Source organism: Physeter macrocephalus, chromosome 14 (genome assembly GCF_002837175.3).
Source record: "Physeter macrocephalus isolate SW-GA chromosome 14, ASM283717v5, whole genome shotgun sequence".
Lineage (NCBI taxonomy): Eukaryota > Metazoa > Chordata > Mammalia > Artiodactyla > Physeteridae > Physeter > Physeter macrocephalus.
The window spans coordinates 90244340-90262284 of record NC_041227.1 but is presented as its reverse complement, the minus strand read 5'-3'; the positions used below and the strand labels follow the sequence as shown (position 1 = coordinate 90262284).

Genomic DNA, 17945 nt, shown 5'->3' with positions numbered 1-17945 from the left:
AGAGAGTGTGTTCTTTGTAAATGATGTAAGTAGACTGTGTCCTTTGAAGAACTATGCCTGCAGGTTACCTTAGAGAAGTGGGTTGGATTTTTTTCCTAAATCTAAATCTGTAATAAGAATACTTTGTACCTATAGAGTATTGTCGGCTCTTTGAAGATGGCAATGGGGGTGTACAGTAAGTGCCCCACATACTAATGAGTTCAGTTCCAAGAGCGTGTTTGTAAGTCCAATTTGTTTGTTTGTAAGTCCAACAAAGTTAGCCTAGGTATCCAGCTAACACAATCGGCTATATAGGACTGTACTGTAGTAGGTTTCTAATACTTCTCACACAAATAATACATAAAAAACAGACACTAAAAGTAAAGAAAACATTTTTAATCTTACAGTGCAGTCCCTTGAAAAGTACAGTAGTCCAGTACAACAGCTGGCACCCAGGGGCTGGCATCGAGGGAACAGGCAAGAAGAGTTACTCACTGGACGAGGGAGAGGAGGTGGGGGGTGGCAGAGCTGAAGGATCGACAGCAATGGAGACGGAGCGCGAGCTGCACAACCACTTGCAGAGGATGCACGCACGTGACAATGTACGCCAGACACGTGAGCTAATTTACGTGACCTGACATTCGAACGCACGTTCAGTCTTTGAAAGTTCGCAACTTGAAGGTTCGTATGTAGGGGACTTACTGTATGTATTCTTGTCAAGTTTCAAGGGAAATTAAAAGCAGACCATGGTAGGATGGACACCGAGTCCTGATATTTTCTTCACTTCACATTGAGGGAAAGATTAGAAGAAGGAGGGTCAGGAGGGAAACTTGATGGACTGGATTATATTTTTTAACAAATGATTTTAGTGATCGGTGTTCAGTGCACAGTTTCATCTAAGCCTGTAATACTCAGACTTTTGGGAAATGAATTGTCAGACCGTTGGGATGGCCTTATTGGACCAACCACACATCTGAAGGGAAGAGGATTTCCATATCAATCATCCTGGAAGGAGGTTAATCCTGGGGCCTGTGTTGGGAGGGGAGTGGACTTGGGGAGGGAGGGAGCAATTTGTTCTCTTTCTGTGGGTCTGAAGCCAGATTGACCTGGTATGGAGGTAAGTGTAGAATTTTAGGGTGGAGAAGAGTCTGCCAGTGTCAGATGGAGACCAGCCGGAGCTACAAAGGCTGCCAGCTGGGAAAGGGGCACCAAAGGCAGCCCTAACCTGCGGGTTCTGGGAACAATGTCGGCAGCTGTCACTGTAAGTGACCCACTGCTGTAGTTACTTTCCTTTATCCTGATCCTTCAGGAGAGACTTGCTCAAAGTCCTATCTTCTAATCTTGGTCTTGGCTGTGCCGGGGAGAATTGGGGAGGGCCTGTCCCACATTTCAAGAGAGGCCAGGAAAAGCGCAGGGCCCCCAGAATTGGTGGATCAGAGAAGACACCTGGGCCCGGCATCGCAGGGGGACAGAGACAGCATCTCAGACCACAGAAGCAACACAGGGTAGTAAGATGGGAGGTCAGGAAGGAAACTGAAGACCAATTTCACAATCCCCGTGGGGAAACACCTGGAACACTCTCAGACACAGCTGGGAGCTGGGAAATTTTAGGGAGGCCAATTTCCAGAAGTTATCTGGGTTCGGGTTCAAGTCATAATAATTTGAATATAAAAAAGAAACATCACTTTACCCTAGTGGGGTGTAAGACATATGATTACCCTCACATGTTAAATTTTAATAAAAACTAGTATTATTTTAATAAAGTGGGGTCTTTAACGTGCTCCTAAAAGGCCCTGAAGCATCAGGAAGGAGCAAAGACCCAAAGCAGCAGAAACAGATAACTGAAAATTCTGACCTCAGGACAGTGTCTCAATGCACAGAAAGTATTCGAGTGCCATCTAATGGCCGGAGTGAGCAGCTGCTTAGAAACATAAAGAGGAAATATCAATAGATAAGCATTCCATACATGCAGCTTCTATTGTGCTGATAGTGTGGCCCAGGCACTTTCTTAGGCACGGGGAGTACAAAAGAGAACAAAGTAGTCTGAGTCTGTCTTCGGGGAGCTAACAGTCTATCGGCAGGTGAGGGTGACAGAAAATAAGCAAATAAACAAATCTACGGGACTTCCCTGGAGGCGCAGTGGTTGGGAGTCTGCCTGCCAATGCAGGGGGCACGGGTTCGATCCCTGGCCTGGGGAGATCCCACATGCTGCAGAGCACCTAAGCCCGTGCGCCACAATCACTGAGCCTGCGCTCTAGAGCCTGCACAACTACTGAAGCCCGCGCACCTAGAGCCTGTGCTCCGCGACAAGAGAAGCCACTGCAGTGAGAAGCCCGCACAATGCAACAAAGAGTAGCCCCCGCTCGCCGCAACTAGAGAAAGCCCGCACACAGCAGCGAAGACCCAATGCAGCCAAAAAATAAATAAAAATAAATAAAAGCATTTTAAAAAATCTATGAGGTCAGGTGGTGAAAAGTGCTGTGCAGAAAAATAAAGCTGGGTAAGGGATTGGGGGCAGGGTGGGTGCTGCTTTCTAGGAGGCGAGGAAACAGCCTTCTGGTTCTCTGAGGGAAATCATTCCAAGAGGATGGAAAAGCCAGTGCAAAGGCCCTGTGGTGAGAGTGTACTCCGTGTGTTCAAGGAACAGAAAGGAGACTAGACGGGGCTGGGACAGAGGGAGGGAAGGGAACAGAGGTAGGAGATAAAGCCAGAGAGATATCAGAGCCCAGATCATCTGGGGCCTCATGAGTCACATGGGGGAACTCTGGCTTTTACTCAGAGTGAAATGGTGAGTACTGGAAAGTTTTGAGCAGAGAAGTGACCTGACCTTTTATTTATTTATTTTTTTTGGCTGAGCCATGCGGCATACAGGATCTTTTAGTTCCCCAACCAGGGATTGAACCCATGTCCCCTGCAGTGGAAGCGTGAAGTCCTAACCACTGGACCACCAGGGAGGTCCCTGGCTGCTTTTGACTGAGAGTAGACAGTAAAGGGGTAACGTCAGAGTCAGGGAGTGGGGGCGTTAGGAGGCTACACAGCGATCTGGGTATGAGACGATGGTGGGCTGGACCAGGGTGGTATCAGCAGGGTTTGATGACAGATTCGATGCATGTTTTGAGAGAAAGAGAGGAGTCAAAGAGGACGCCAGTGTTTTATCCCAAGCAGTCATTTACTGAGATGAAGAACCAGTGTGCAGGGGGACTCCCCTGGTGGCCCAGTGGTAAAGAATCCGCCTTCCAATGCAGGGGACTCGGGTTCAATCCCTGGTCGGGGACCTAACATCCCACATGCCGCAGGGCAACTAAGCCCACGCGCCACAACTACTGAGCTTGTGCGCCACAAAAAGAGAGCCCGCGTGCCGCAAACTACAGAGTCCACGAGCTCTAGAGCCCGTGCGCCACAACTAGAGAGAAGCCCGCACGCCGCAATAAAGACCCCACGCAGCCAAAAAACTAAAAGAAACTAAATAAATAAAATAAAATAAAAAATAAAAAAAAAAAAAAAAAGAACCAGTGGGCAGGGAAGGCGAGGGGAGGATGGGAGGCGGTGAAGTCAAGAGCTCCAGCCTGAGGTGCTCAGCTGGAGACGGCGGTGACACAGCTGAGTGGAGGGGCTAAGGAAGCCCCTGGATAAAGGGCCTGCCATTCAGAGGAATGGTCAGGGCTGAAGATGCAAATGCAGGAGTCATCAGCCCACGGCAGACATTTAAAGTCGTGAGCCGGGATGAGGCCACCAGGGGAGTGAGCGCAGCTAGAGGAGGGGAGGGGTCCTAGAACAGGAGCATCCCGGGCACCACCCACCATCCAAACCCACGTTCAGCACTACCTCTCTCCCTCTCATCAGCGACATGCAGGTTCAAACACCAGGAAGGCTCCTTTCCCCGTGTGGGAGATTGGCGTAGGGAAACTGTGCCTCCTCTGCCTCTGCAAAGGTGTGGGGGAGAAGCGCTCCCTTACCGGCTTGACGTGAGCGTGGTCACAGCCACTTAGAAGGGTGGTTCGATGGTTTCTGTTAAAACGTGAAGGGTGCGTAACCTCTGGATTCTGCTTCTGGGCCTCGATCCCAAGGCACATCAGCTATTCCAAAAGGCACGTGCAAGGATGTTCACAGCAGAATCCTTTTGGATGCCGGAAGTACTACATAACAAAAAACTGAAGCATGCTGTACAATAAAACACATGTTGTGTCACAAAACAAAGCTATGTCTTTTATGTAGATACACGTGTGTCTGTCTGTCTGTGTCTGTGTCTCTGTCTGAAAGGACACAGAGCATACTTGGAACAGTGGCAACCTCTATGAAGCAAGATCTGCATTGCTTAAAGTTCTCACGATGAAACTGTATTCATATACTGCTTGTAAAATTAAATTCATATTTTAAATCACTTCTCCATTAAATATATGATCTGAATACCAACGCTATGCAAAGCGTTGAGCTGCTTTTCTAGATACAAAAAAGACCAGACTCAGTTACCCACCTCCAAGGAACCCGTGATCTTAAGGAGAAGGAGAAGGTAACAGGGTTCTCTGCCCTCTGCTGTCCCGGGTCCTGTGCTAGGCAAGTTCATGATGTTTCATTTAACCGTCACAAGTATGTTGGGATTTGGCTGTCATTTACTCACTTTACAGACAAGACGCAGACACAGGTAATGCCCGAGGTCACGGTCAGCTAGTGGCAGAGCCAGCCTCGGGATCCAGACCCAGAATGCACTGGAAGAGGAAAAATCCTTAGCCTGGGAATCCAGAGACCTGGCTCCCACCCCAGCTTAGCCACTGACCTGCTGCGTGATTTGAGGCCTTCCTTCCCCAGGCCTCCACGCCCTCTTTTTGCTGGCCTTGTCGACATGCTGGAATTTAAAGATTAGTCCAGGACTCCCAACTTCATGTCTCATAGCTTAGGGGCACTAAAGCTCACATGCTCACACGCCAGCTCAGGTGACCTGGCAGCCGAGGGGAAGGGCTGGAGCAGTGGGGCGGGGGGGTGAGCAATGAGGGAACACATTTCCTGCTCCTGTTCTGCTCTGTCAGCCTCCCCCTGCCTGGTCTTGGCCTCCAAGACCTGGGGTCTCCCATGTTACCCAGAATTCCAGAAGCCCCCTCGCGATGCAGTTAGAACAAAAAATAGATCACTAATAAGGACCTACTGTATAGCACAGGGAAGTCTACTCAATACTCTGTAATGGCCTATATGGGAAAAGAAAAAAAAGAGTGGATATATGTATATGTATAACATTCACTTTGCTGTACACTGAGACTAATGCAACATTATAAATCAACTACACTCCAGTAAAAAAAATAATTTTTAAAGAAATTGAAAAATAAATATTTGGTGTTTGTCCCCGGTTCCTGGCACACAGCTCCTAAAACCCTTGGAACCTCTGTGTGATAAGTCTTTTGTATGCTAGTGAGGTGACAGGGCTGGGGAACCCTAGACCACTTCAGAATGGGGGCTGGTCCCGAATGGTCCCAGTCTCCAGGGATAAAGGCTGAAGATTAAGTTATTCACCAAGGCCAATGATTTAATCAATCGTGCTTACATAATGAAACCTCCCTAAAAATCTGTCAGCCTTGCCCTGTGTGTCGCTTCCGTTTGGCTGTTCCTGAGCTGTATCCTTTGTAAGAAACCGGTAAGTACATTGTTTTATTCAGTCCTATGAGTTGTTCCCACAAATGATCAAACCTGAGGGGGTGCCCTGGGGACCTCTCCAGACCGAAGGGTAGAGAATTTGCACCCCATTTGAAACTGGCATCTGAAGCGGCGGGGGGGATCTTGTGGGACGGAGCCCCTTCAACCACAGGGTCTTCACTCACTCCGGGTAGTTCGTGTCAGAAGTGAATTGAGTTGTAGGGCCCCCAGCTGGTGTCCAGAGAGTTGGTGTCAGGAGGGGGAAAAAAAAAACAAAACACCCCTCTTCCAGGCTATACCTCTCCCCACAAAGGGTCTCAGGGTCCTCCACTGTGCTTTTTTTTTTTTTTTTTTTTTTTGGCTGCATTGGGTCTGTTGCTGTGTGCGGGCTTTCTCTAGTTGTGGTGAGCGGGGGCTACTCTTCATTGCGGTGCACGGACTTACGGACTTCTTACTGCAGTGGCTTCTCTTGTTGTGGAGCACGGGTTCTAGGCGCGCAGGCTCAGTAGTTGTGGCACACGGGCTTAGTTGCTCCGCAGCATGTGGGATCTTCCCGGACCAGGGCTCGAACCCGTGTCCCCCACATTGACAGGCAGATTCTTTTTTTTTTTTTTTTTTTTTTTGCGGTACGTGGGCCTCTCACTGTTGGGGCCTCTCCCTCTGCGGAGCACAGGCTCTGAACGCACAGGCTCAGCGGCCATGGCTTCACGGGCCCAGCCGCTCCGCGGCATGTGGGATCCTCCCAGACCGGGGCGCGAACCCGGTTCCCCTGCATCGGCAGGCGGACGCGCAACCACTGCGCCACCAGGGAAGCCCAGCAGGCAGATTCTTAACCACTGCACCACCAGGGAAGTCCCTCCACTGTGCTTTTTGGCCATTAAAACAAAACTAACATTTATATAACATTTTTAAAGGTTACTAAGAGCTTTTATTTAATTCGAGCCTCTTTGCAAACCTACGATGTCCCATTTGATAGATGAGCAAACTGAGGCTCAGAGAAATGAATCAGCCGCACAGGAGTCAGTGTCCAGGGAGCTGACGCTCCTTAGGCCTGGGCCCCTCCAGCCTGGGTCAAATCAAGGCATCTCCAGAAACTATCACACAACAGGAAATGAGTTAGGTAATGTCGCTTCTCCACCTGGAGTCCCCAACCTCTGCCGATTCTACAGAAGAGGAGGAAAGCCTGCGCCTACTCCCCAGAGGCCTGGATTTGCGGGTGATGAGGCAGGGCTGTTCCGCTTTCAGACAAGAATGTTTCAAATGTGCCGCCCACGAAGCAGACAGCTCCCTCCGCCTGGAACACACACCCCAGCGCCCCTCCTAGCATAGTAGGATGTGCACTGGGGCTTAGGAAGCACCAAAAACTGAGAGGCTGCAAAAGATGCCTGTCCTGGCCCCTCCCTCCCTGGCTACACACCCACATGGTTCCTCTTGGCGACTTTTGTTCCTGCTCTGTCTGAGCCAGGGTTGTTCTCCCCAGTCAGTGACCCAGGGCCTCACAATCTCGGTGGACTCATATGAATATCCTTGGGGTCAGGGCGGTTTAGAAAGTTCCAAGGAGGGGCTTCTTGGAGAGGGGCGCAGTGGTTGAGAGTCCGCCTGCCGAAGCAGGGGACACGGGTTCGTGCCCCGGTCCGGGAGGATCCCACATGCCACGGAGCGACTAGGCCCGTGAGCCATGGCCGCTGAGACTGCGCGTCCGGAGCCTGTGATCCGCAACGGGAGAGGCCCCAACAGTGAGAGGCCCACGTACCGGAAAAAAAAAAGTTCCAAGGAGGACACTGTTCTCCAGATAAACCCCAAGAGAAGAGTAGGCTCATTCCTCAGCCTAAGCCAGTTCCCTCTCCTGACTTCTCTTATTTTGACGTCCGCCATCCTGAGTCACCCAGGCTGCAAACATCAGCCAGGCCCTGGCCTCTTCCTCTTCTCATCCTGGCATCAAAGTCCAAGCTCACACAGCATTTGGAGACAGAGCCAGGGCTGCACCTGGAACCACCCATTCCTGGTGCAGTGATTTCTCCCTGCACCTGCTGCTGCTTTGTGAGGGTCCCCACCCCCAGTTTCTCCATCCCCCTTCTCACTTTCCCTTCTTTCTGTGCCTACTCTCACCCCTCCACTCCCAAGTCCCAGCAGTGATGGTCACAAGCTCCATCCCCCTGCGTCTCAATTTCCTCATCTGATCCTTCATACTACTCAGTTTTCACTCTGCACACCACCCCCACCCCACAGTACAGAATTTGCACATCTCTGAACTCTGCACTAAAAAAGCCACTTGTACAGAAGTTCAAGTGCATGATGTAGACTCTACAAGATGTCTTTGTAGAAGGAAAGGGTTAGACTGTTCACATCTCTCTGCCCACAAAGATCCCCTCTTGTGCCCCCACCAGCTTTCTTCTCCCTTGCCCTTCCCCCACGCAATACCCAGTCTCACTGGCTCTTCCCTCCTTGAAGACACAGAGCAATTCCCCTCTGCCCCCAATTTGCATGCCCTGAGTTTCACTGCCTAGCAAAACAGTGCCTGGCAATAAAGAGGACACACCTCCTTAGAATGCCACTTAGTAACTATTTGTTGTTACTTGAAATGGGCAGTTTAACCCTCCCAAGTGGTTTACCAAAATCTTTCTACCTGATAGAGGAAGTTTCAGAGCAGCTACTAAGAGAATAAAATTGTATCTCTATCTTTAGGATTTTAAAAATTCCATTACAAATACCCATCTCACAGCATTTTTGTGAGAATTTAAAATGTTTGGGCCTGAAATAAAATTGATTCTCAGTAAATGGTAATTTCTTTCCTGTTGTTCCCCTCAAAGACCCTTCCTCACTCCTTTACCAAGCTCTCCCAAGTTCCCCAGACCATGAGTCACCAAGCCAAGAATTACCCAATGACCCCACATCCACAGCAGTGCTGAGAGGCTGGGAACCCCAACATCAGCCCAGCGCAGAGCCCAGAAAGCAGGAGGCTCCTGGGACTGTGCTGCCACTGGCTGAAACATCTGGAAACAGCTGCACAGGTAAGGCCCTGCTGAGCTTCTGGAAAGGTGTGGGTGAGGCAAAGACATGGATGGGGGCCAGGTTGGCAGACTGAACAGGGAGAGTGTCGCAAACATCTGAGACCTCTCTCCAGAAATCCTACTGCTGGAGCCTCTCCATCTGGCTAAGGCACTGTTTCCAGGAGGCCCCTAGAAATTAAAATGCAGGCGTATTATCCAGTACAGGAGACATATCACCTGGTTTAGTGGACAGGGCACTGGCCTAGAGTCAGAAGAGAAAGATTCAATTTCCGTGAGCTCCTCAGCCCCCGAATGGCCTTGAGCAAGTCATGTGGACACTCTCTCTGTGTCAGGCTCTGTGCCCAGTGCTTCATTTGCACAGTCTACTTATATTTCACAACCACTTCATGAGATGGATATTGTTAATATTCCACCTTGGAGATAAGAAAACTGAGGCTCCAAAAGATAAAATTTCAGCTAGAAGGGCAGAGATGGAATTCAGCCTCCACTCTCTCTAACGCCACCGTCCACACCTTTAACATTCTATTCCCTCTGCTATCTGAGCAACAAGGACAGTCACATACGTCCAGCCAATAGAGTGTGACGCCCACAGGAACAGCGGACAAGGCATGATGGTGGCGGGAGGAAAGGAGTACTCACACACAAGTGGACCAGAAAAGAAAGAGTCAGAGGAAGAAATGTTGGATTTGGGCTTTTGATTTTCAGACTTTTAAGGGTTTTTGCTTTCTCACAGCAAAACCCATGTTCACTGTAGAAAAATAAGGATATGTCGATGCGCAAAAGATGGAAATTAATAAATTAATTAATATCAACCAGAATCCCATCACTCAGCAACAACCATCATTAATCCCTCCTTGAAGACACAGAGCAATTCCCCTCTGCCCCCAATTTGCATGCCCTGAGTTTCACTGCCTAGCAAAACAGTGCCTGGCAATAAAGAGGACACACCTCCTTAGAATGCCACTTAGTAACTATTTGTTGTTACTTGAAATGGGCAGTTTAACCCTCCCAAGTGGTTTACCAAAATCTTTCTACCTGATAGAGGAAGTTTCAGAGCAGCTACTAAGAGAATAAAATTGTATCTCTATCTTTAGGATTTTAAAAATTCCATTACAAATACCCATCTCACAGCATTTTTGTGAGAATTTAAAATGTTTGGGCCTGAAATAAAATTGATTCTCAGTAAATGGTAATTTCTTTCCTGTTGTTCCCCTCAAAGACCCTTCCTCACTCCTTTACCAAGCTCTCCCAAGTTCCCCAGACCATGAGTCACCAAGCCAAGAATTACCCAATGACCCCACATCCACAGCAGTGCTGAGAGGCTGGGAACCCCAACATCAGCCCAGCGCAGAGCCCAGAAAGCAGGAGGCTCCTGGGACTGTGCTGCCACTGGCTGAAACATCTGGAAACAGCTGCACAGGTAAGGCCCTGCTGAGCTTCTGGAAAGGTGTGGGTGAGGCAAAGACATGGATGGGGGCCAGGTTGGCAGACTGAACAGGGAGAGTGTCGCAAACATCTGAGACCTCTCTCCAGAAATCCTACTGCTGGAGCCTCTCCATCTGGCTAAGGCACTGTTTCCAGGAGGCCCCTAGAAATTAAAATGCAGGCGTATTATCCAGTACAGGAGACATATCACCTGGTTTAGTGGACAGGGCACTGGCCTAGAGTCAGAAGAGAAAGATTCAATTTCCGTGAGCTCCTCAGCCCCCGAATGGCCTTGAGCAAGTCATGTGGACACTCTCTCTGTGTCAGGCTCTGTGCCCAGTGCTTCATTTGCACAGTCTACTTATATTTCACAACCACTTCATGAGATGGATATTGTTAATATTCCACCTTGGAGATAAGAAAACTGAGGCTCCAAAAGATAAAATTTCAGCTAGAAGGGCAGAGATGGAATTCAGCCTCCACTCTCTCTAACGCCACCGTCCACACCTTTAACATTCTATTCCCTCTGCTATCTGAGCAACAAGGACAGTCACATACGTCCAGCCAATAGAGTGTGACGCCCACAGGAACAGCGGACAAGGCATGATGGTGGCGGGAGGAAAGGAGTACTCACACACAAGTGGACCAGAAAAGAAAGAGTCAGAGGAAGAAATGTTGGATTTGGGCTTTTGATTTTCAGACTTTTAAGGGTTTTTGCTTTCTCACAGCAAAACCCATGTTCACTGTAGAAAAATAAGGATATGTCGATGCGCAAAAGATGGAAATTAATAAATTAATTAATATCAACCAGAATCCCATCACTCAGCAACAACCATCATTAATAATTGACGTATATCTTCTAGTCTTTTTTTCTGTGCACATTTTTATGGCAAAACTGCGCCACACTGTACATTTTATTTTATAGTCAGCTGCCCCTCTCCCCCACCACCCTGGGCTGGGTGCCCCTCCTCTTTGTGGCTCGTCCATCTACAGCCCTTGCCGTACCATTCTGAAGTGTTCATTTTGTGTGTCTGCTTCTGCCTCAGCCTGGAAGTTCCTGGAGGGCAGAGGGAGCTGTTTTCCATCTTTTTTATCTGCAGTGCCCAGGGACAGTCAGGGAGACTGGTCGGCCCTGGGGACAGCACTGCCCACTGTGGCCTGGCACTCAGAGAGGCAGACCCCCACTGTGCTGTGTACCTCGGACCCCGCACACACAGGTCATGTCTCTCCTGTCCCTCTCACCCTCCCTCAGGTTGAGCTGGGTCCCGGTCACAGATGCCTGCTGGCAGGTTCCCTTCTCCGTTCTCCAGGTCACTGGAAGCCTGAAGGAGCTGGACTTGGGTGGAAACTTCTTGAGCCACTCTGCCGTACAGAGTCTCTGTGAGGCCCTGAGATGCCCTAGGTGCCACCTAGAGACCCTGTGGTGAGTCTGGCCTGGGCTCTGTTCTGAAACAGGAGATCTAAGATGGAGGCTCAGTCTAGGATGGGGGATTTGGTCCTTGTATTCAACAAACATTCATTGAGCCCCTCCCTGGCCATCCACTGTGCCAGGTGCCAGGACTACTGTGATAAACAAACACAGACAGGATTCTTTTCTCACAGAGCTTGCAAAAGACGGACATTAATCAAGGAACCACACTAACAAATGTCTAATTATAGGGCCAGATTAGGGCCTCCAGTGGAAAATTTCCTTAAGGAAAGTGTGCTTGAAGGAGATCTGAAGAATTAGCAGATTGACCTAAGGAAAGCAGGAGGGAAGAAAGTTCCAGACAGAAGGAACAGCATGTACAAAGGCCCTGTGGCAGGAAGGAAGATGGGAAGTCAAGGAATTGAAAGCAGGCCAGTGTGGCTAGAGGGTAGAGAGCAAAGGGGCAAGATGAGGCTACAGAGATCAACAGAGCCAGACCATGCAAGATGTCATGGACCCTGTTGGAATTGGGAGTCCTATTAAAATGGGATTTTTAAGCAGAAGTTTAACCAGATCAGTACATTTTCAACATAGAAACAGACTGCAATCTGAAAAATAGATTGAAGGAGAGCAAAAGTAGAGGTTGAGAAACCATTTGTAGGAAAATTTCAGTAGTTCCTGTAAAGATGGTGAGAGCTTGGAATAAGGAAAATTACAATAGTTTCTGGAAGAGATGATGACAGCTTGGACTACAGTGTTGGTCATGGAGATGGAAAGAAGTGAATGGATTCCAGAGATCTATTAAAGTAAAAGCAACCAAACTCAGCAATGGATTGGATTTATGGAGAAAGGGAGATGGAGTCGTCAAGGATGATCATAGGCTTCTGGGCAGAGGAGCTCATGGAATAGTGGCACCTTCCCTAAGACGGGAAATACTGGAAGAGGAGTGGTTGGGGGGGTGGGATGTCATGAGTGTGATTTTATGCATATTTATTTAAAGTTCCTTTGAGGTATCCAAGTGGAGCTATCAAGCAGGTATCAAGTAAAGCTCTATACAAAAATAAGACTGCCCCATAAAACAAATCTTGAAAAATTTAAAAGGATTGATATCATACAAATTATATTCTCTGAACATAGTGGAATGAAGTTGGAAATCAACAACAGGGAATTCCCTGGTGGTCCAGTGGTTAGGACTCGGCGCTTTCACTGCCAGGGCCTGTGTTCAATCCCTGGTCGGGGAAATAAGATCCTGCAAGCCACTCGGCTAGGCCAAAAAAAAAAAATCAACACAGAAGGAACTTTGGGAAATTCACAAATACACCAAAAAATAAACAACATACTCCTAAATAAACAATGGGTCAAAGAATAAACCGCAAGGAAAATTAGAAAATACTCTGAGATGAATAAAATAAAAAACACCACAGACAAAAATTTATTTGATGAGGCTGAAGCAGGCTGCTTAGAGGGAAATTTATAGCTGTCAAGCTATGTATTGATATACCAAGCTATATATAGCTATATCAATATAGCTATATTTTTTTTAAAAAGGTGATATCTCGTGCTTTTAAAACTACAATGAGAAATCACCTTACACCTGTTAAAATGGCTATTATCAAAAAGGCAAGAAATAACAAGTGCTGGAGAGGGTGTGGAGAGAAGGGAACCCCCATACACTGTTGGTGGGAATGTAAATTGCAGCCACTATGGAAAATGGAATGGAGATTTCTCAAAAAATTAAGAATGGTACCATCATGTGACCCAGCTATTCCACTTCTGGGTATTTACCTGAAGAACATTTTACCTGGGCTGGGCGTCTTAATGAACGCCTACTCATCATTCAAGGCACTCCTCATACATCTTCACCTCCTTCCCTTGTCGAAATTAATCACTCATTTCCTCTGCCTTCACCTGCACCTGACTTGCCCCTTTGGGCATTATTTCATTCATTCATTCACCACCTACTTATTCAGTGCCTACTATGTGCCAGACACTGCTGTAGGCGCTTGGGTACAGCTAGTAATGAAAATGGGCAAAACTCCTTCCTCAGGGAGCCTACATTATGGAGGGGGTGGGGACAAAAATTCAAAAGAATAAGTAAAATATGTTGTATATGATAAGAGCTATAGAGAAAAGTAAAGCAAAAAGGAGTAGAGGGTTGGGGCTGGGTGTGCAATTTTATTTTATTTTACTTGTTTATTTTTAATAGTGACTGGTCTGGGCCAGCCCTGCGGGCCACCTCCGCCTGGCCCACAGGGCTGGCTCAGAGTAGACTGCTCAACGGGTGCTTGTGGGTGATTGTGGAATCAACAGGTAACTAAACTTCAGGCCACGGGCACGTGTCCCCCATAGGTTGGCCGGCTGCGGCCTCACAGCTGAAGGCTGCGAGGACCTTGCCTCTGGGCTGAGCGCCAGCCAGACCCTGGTGGAGCTAGAATTGAGCTTCAATATGCTCCTGGACACTGGAGCTGAGCACCTTTGCCAGGGCCTGAGACAGCCAAGCGGCAAGCCGCGGCGACTGTTGTAATTGCTCCTCGTTGGCACTGCTTTGCGGGGTGGGCACGGGGAGGTAGAGGGAGCTGCCCCACCACCACGGGGCAGAGAGAAGGTGGGAGTTCACAGGGGCCACGAGAGATTCCCGCTGAAGCCCTCACAATCCTCCTCGACTTTTGTTCTTATGTTAGAAGCTCGCTCTTCTTTCACCCTGTATGGTAGATGCCCTTAATGTTGAAACCCACCAAAGCATCCTATGTCAGGTAACTCCGGGCAATTGGCAGGGCTGATGCAGTTAACAATGAGATCCAGGCATACCAGTGGAACACTGGGTAAATTTTTTTTTTTTTTTTTTTTTTGCGGGAGGCGGGCCTCTCACTGTCGTGGCCTCTCCCTTTGCGGAGCACAGGCTCCGGACGCGCAGGCTCAGCGGCCATGGCTCACGGGCCCAGCCGCTCGGCCTCTCACTGTTGTGGCCTCTCCCGTTGCGGAGCACAGGCTCCGGACGCGCAGGCTCAGCGGCCATGGCTCACGGGCCCAGCCGCTCCGCGGCACGTGGGATCCTCCCGGACCGGGGCACGAACCCGTATCCCCTGCATCGGCAGGCGGACTCTCAACCACTGCGCCACCACGGAAGCCCCCACTGGGTAAATTAATCATACAGGGTTGATAGGGTGAGTTGGCAGGATTCACGGGAATCACACAGGAGTGAAAAAGGGAGTTCGCCTGTATCCCGAGTGGCTCCTTGGCTGCGAGAGGAACATTTAAATCTCCCAGGTTCCTGCAGGCCAGTCAGGGCTTTATCTCCCCTTAACGTCACCCCAGGACCCCCAAAGGGCCATGGGTACTAGAAAGGGAAACCAGACCCCAGGTACCCCGAGGAGAGGGCCTGACTGAGGGCCCACATGTGTCTCCCCTGCAGACTGGTCAGCTGCGGCCTCACGCCCGGCTGCTGCCAGGACCTGGCCTCCGTGCTCGGGTCCAGCCCCAGCCTGAGCGAGCTAGACCTGCAGCAGAACAACGTGGATGGCCTCGGCATGAGGCTGCTCTGCGAAGGGCTCACACAGCCTACCTGCAACTCACACTCCTGTGGTGAGGCCCTGTGGGTCCCTTCTGGTCAGAGGGCGGGGAATGGGGGTGAGGGTAGCAAGGGATGCAAGTGCTGTGGAATGGGACAGGGGAAGGGAAAGGGAAAGATAAATGCATGGCCAGCCTGGGTTCCTCGCCAGCTCTGCCACTGACTTAGGCCGTGTGACTCGGGCGGCTCTTCATCTGAGACTTGATTTCTTTCTGTGTCTGATGGGACTGTCATGTCCACTTCATAGACTATAATGGAACAAGATACATGCAAACACTAGGACAGGGCTCCGACAGAGACGGGCTCAGAGCACCGGAGACGTGCATGGCTGAAGAGCAGCGAGCGCGCAGCCCTCGTTTCCACCCCGCGGGCCCCGAGGGTGACGCTCTGCGCCAAGCACCACTCCCCACGCTGCCTGCCAGCCGTTTCCTCTCTCCTCCACCTCCTGACAACAAGCCCACTGGCTGTTCCCGGCCGAACCCTTCCCTGCAGCTCCTGGCTGAGGCCCTGTCACACACTCAGAGAGCTGACAGGCTCCAGACCCTCCATGTCCCGCACCCGCTCGTCCTGCCCTCGAGCTCTAGTGGGCCCGCGGACGGGTCTGCAGAGCCTGGGCCCTGGCCGTCCTCAGACAGGCCTCCCTCGTGGGCTCTCAGGCTGAAGGAGTCGTCAGGGCAAGAGAGCAGGGGAAACAGTCTGCAGGTCTCCCAAAGCTGATTCCAGCCATATACACCAGGGGAGTACCAGGCCACTCCCCACCAAGCATTTCTGGCTCCATAATGCAAGCCTCTCCAGAGCCTGGCCTTTGCAGGCAGAGCTGGATTCATGGCCCAGCTCACCGGTTACTGGTCAGATCCGGGTTGCCTCAGAGCAGCCCGCTCTAGGTCGTCCTGCGAAGGTTTCTGCTTCCTTCCTCTCAGAGCCCCAGGACCGATTGGGAGGGATTACCATCTACGTGGCGGTGGGGGGGGGGGGCATCCCCTCCCTAGGGGACAACTAGCTCTGATAGCAGCAATGAGTGAAGTGTGCACCGCCCTTTACAGTGTGCAGGGTCGTTCCCCCTGCCTTGTCCATGGGCTCACAACAGGCAGACCAGGTCCACCTGTGTTAGAGGTGGGGACACGGAGGCCCAGCGAGGGCAACAGCTGTCCCTGATCTGACGGAAAGCCCAGAACACAAGGCCTATGAGAATGGAAACCGGGCACTCTCTTCCCAGCAAAACTTCTAGCCTCTGGGCAGGAAACCCCAGGACCTACCCCTGCGTGGTCATTTTGAGGCGATGGAGAATGACTGTTCTGTGGTGGACGCTGTGAGGCGCTGCCCAGATGCCCTCCGGGAATGAAGATGTAACCCCGAGTCACTGGGAATGCTACTGGCAGCCAGCTACCGGGATGGCCTCTGCCAGCGAGGGCCACCTCACCCAAGGTCACGTCCCCTTCCTGGTATGGCCTGCATCCAATGCCTGGCTGGCATTGGGATATAAAGACCCAGCCCCTCATCCCAGTTTGGGAGAGCTCTGAGGGGTCATCCCGACTTCAGAGCCCCCTGTAGAGCCGGCTGAGGTCTTCATTGAGACGGCATCGCAGCCCAACTTCTCCGCCTGTCCAGACCTGCTTCCCTCCTTCCTCCGTCCTGGTGTTGACCCAGTGAACCTCACTTTACCTTCCATCTCAGAGCCTGATTCCCAGGGAACCCAATCTGTGACAGGTTCCCGTGGGAGGTGGCAGATTCCACAGTTGTGAGCCCCGAGGACCTCAGGATCGCATGGGGGTCCCGGCCGAACCAGGCTTCCTTTGTGCTTGCAGGCTGGATCAGACCCAGCTGAGCGAGGAGGTGACAGAGAGGCTGGGGGTCCTGAAGGAGAAGAAGCCTCAGCTGCTCATCTCCAGGATACAGTAAGGTGGGGAGACCCAGAACTCCTTCCTGCTGATCCAGGCCCAGCTGAGTCCTTGAGGCTGGTCCAGAGCCAAGAGATGAGGAAAGAAATGTGGGGTGGAGGCAGAGACAGCAGAGCTGGGGAGAAACCAACAAAGTACAGCAGCCAGAGTGGTTTGGTTGTTTGTTTAGTGCAAACAGAATCATGCAACTCCTCTGCTTAAACCATTCCATGAGATGAAAAAGATGAACAAATAGAAAAAAGTGAATGGGTGCGTGGGTGAGATTTGGAACATGGAAAGCAATGACCACCAGGGGGAGACAAAGACAAAGAGAGAGGGCCTTGGCGGGGAAATACCACCCCCATGCCCCCCCCATACACCTACACACATATACACACACTCCCGGCTTGAGGGGTGAGCCCCAGAGAAGGGAGAGTCCCTCTTCCTCCCCGGGGAAGCTGCTGCAGCTCCATGCTTTCCCAGTTTGGTCCATCTCGGCCCGTGACTGAAAAGGTCATCTGTCCCCAGGTTTTTGGGTGCCAGGCCTCGCCTAAAATGGAAAGGAAGGGGCTCCTAGGCTTAGGAGGAGGGTCCATTCATCAGAGAACAACATTCCCTGCAGCCCCACAGTGTGTTAGGCACACAGCAGTGAACAAAGACCCAACTTCAGGGGCTCAGCCCAGCAGGGAGACAGGCGCAAGTTATCCCCCCGCCTGTAGAATTACACTCGGGCTCCTGTGAGCACATTTGATGGGCCTACTGGACTCTATCCAAAGCAGCTGAGCTGAGCTCTGAACGCTGGGAGGGGTTAGCTGGGCCGAGAAGGGGTCAATTCCTGGCAGAGGTCTTTGTGCCGAGCAAGAGCCTGCTGCCCGATGTACACAGAAGCCAAGACGAGGACGCCAGCTTTTGAGAAAGAGTTTTGTTGCGAGGTCAACCAGCGAGGACACGGGAGGTGAGGCTCTCAAATCTGTCTTCAGGGTGACATGCGGTACGCGGGCCTCTCACTGCCGTGGCCTCTCCCGTTGCGGAGCACAGGCTCCGGACGCGCAGGC

At 50.7% G+C, this 17945-nt stretch overlaps 1 protein-coding gene across 1 annotated transcript in view; it reads left to right on the top strand.

Annotated features, from left to right (window-relative positions):
- Positions 1–524: 524 nt before the first annotated feature.
- Positions 525–17945, top strand: part of NLRP1 (NLR family pyrin domain containing 1) — a 26579-nt gene continuing 9158 nt past the window's right edge. Inside the window, 7 exon segments of the mRNA XM_055089778.1 lie at positions 525–594; positions 8412–8673; positions 11290–11460; positions 13795–13965; positions 14858–15009; positions 15012–15027; positions 16819–16908. Coding sequence (XP_054945753.1) covers positions 525–594; positions 8412–8673; positions 11290–11460; positions 13795–13965; positions 14858–15009; positions 15012–15027; positions 16819–16908 — 932 coding nt within the window.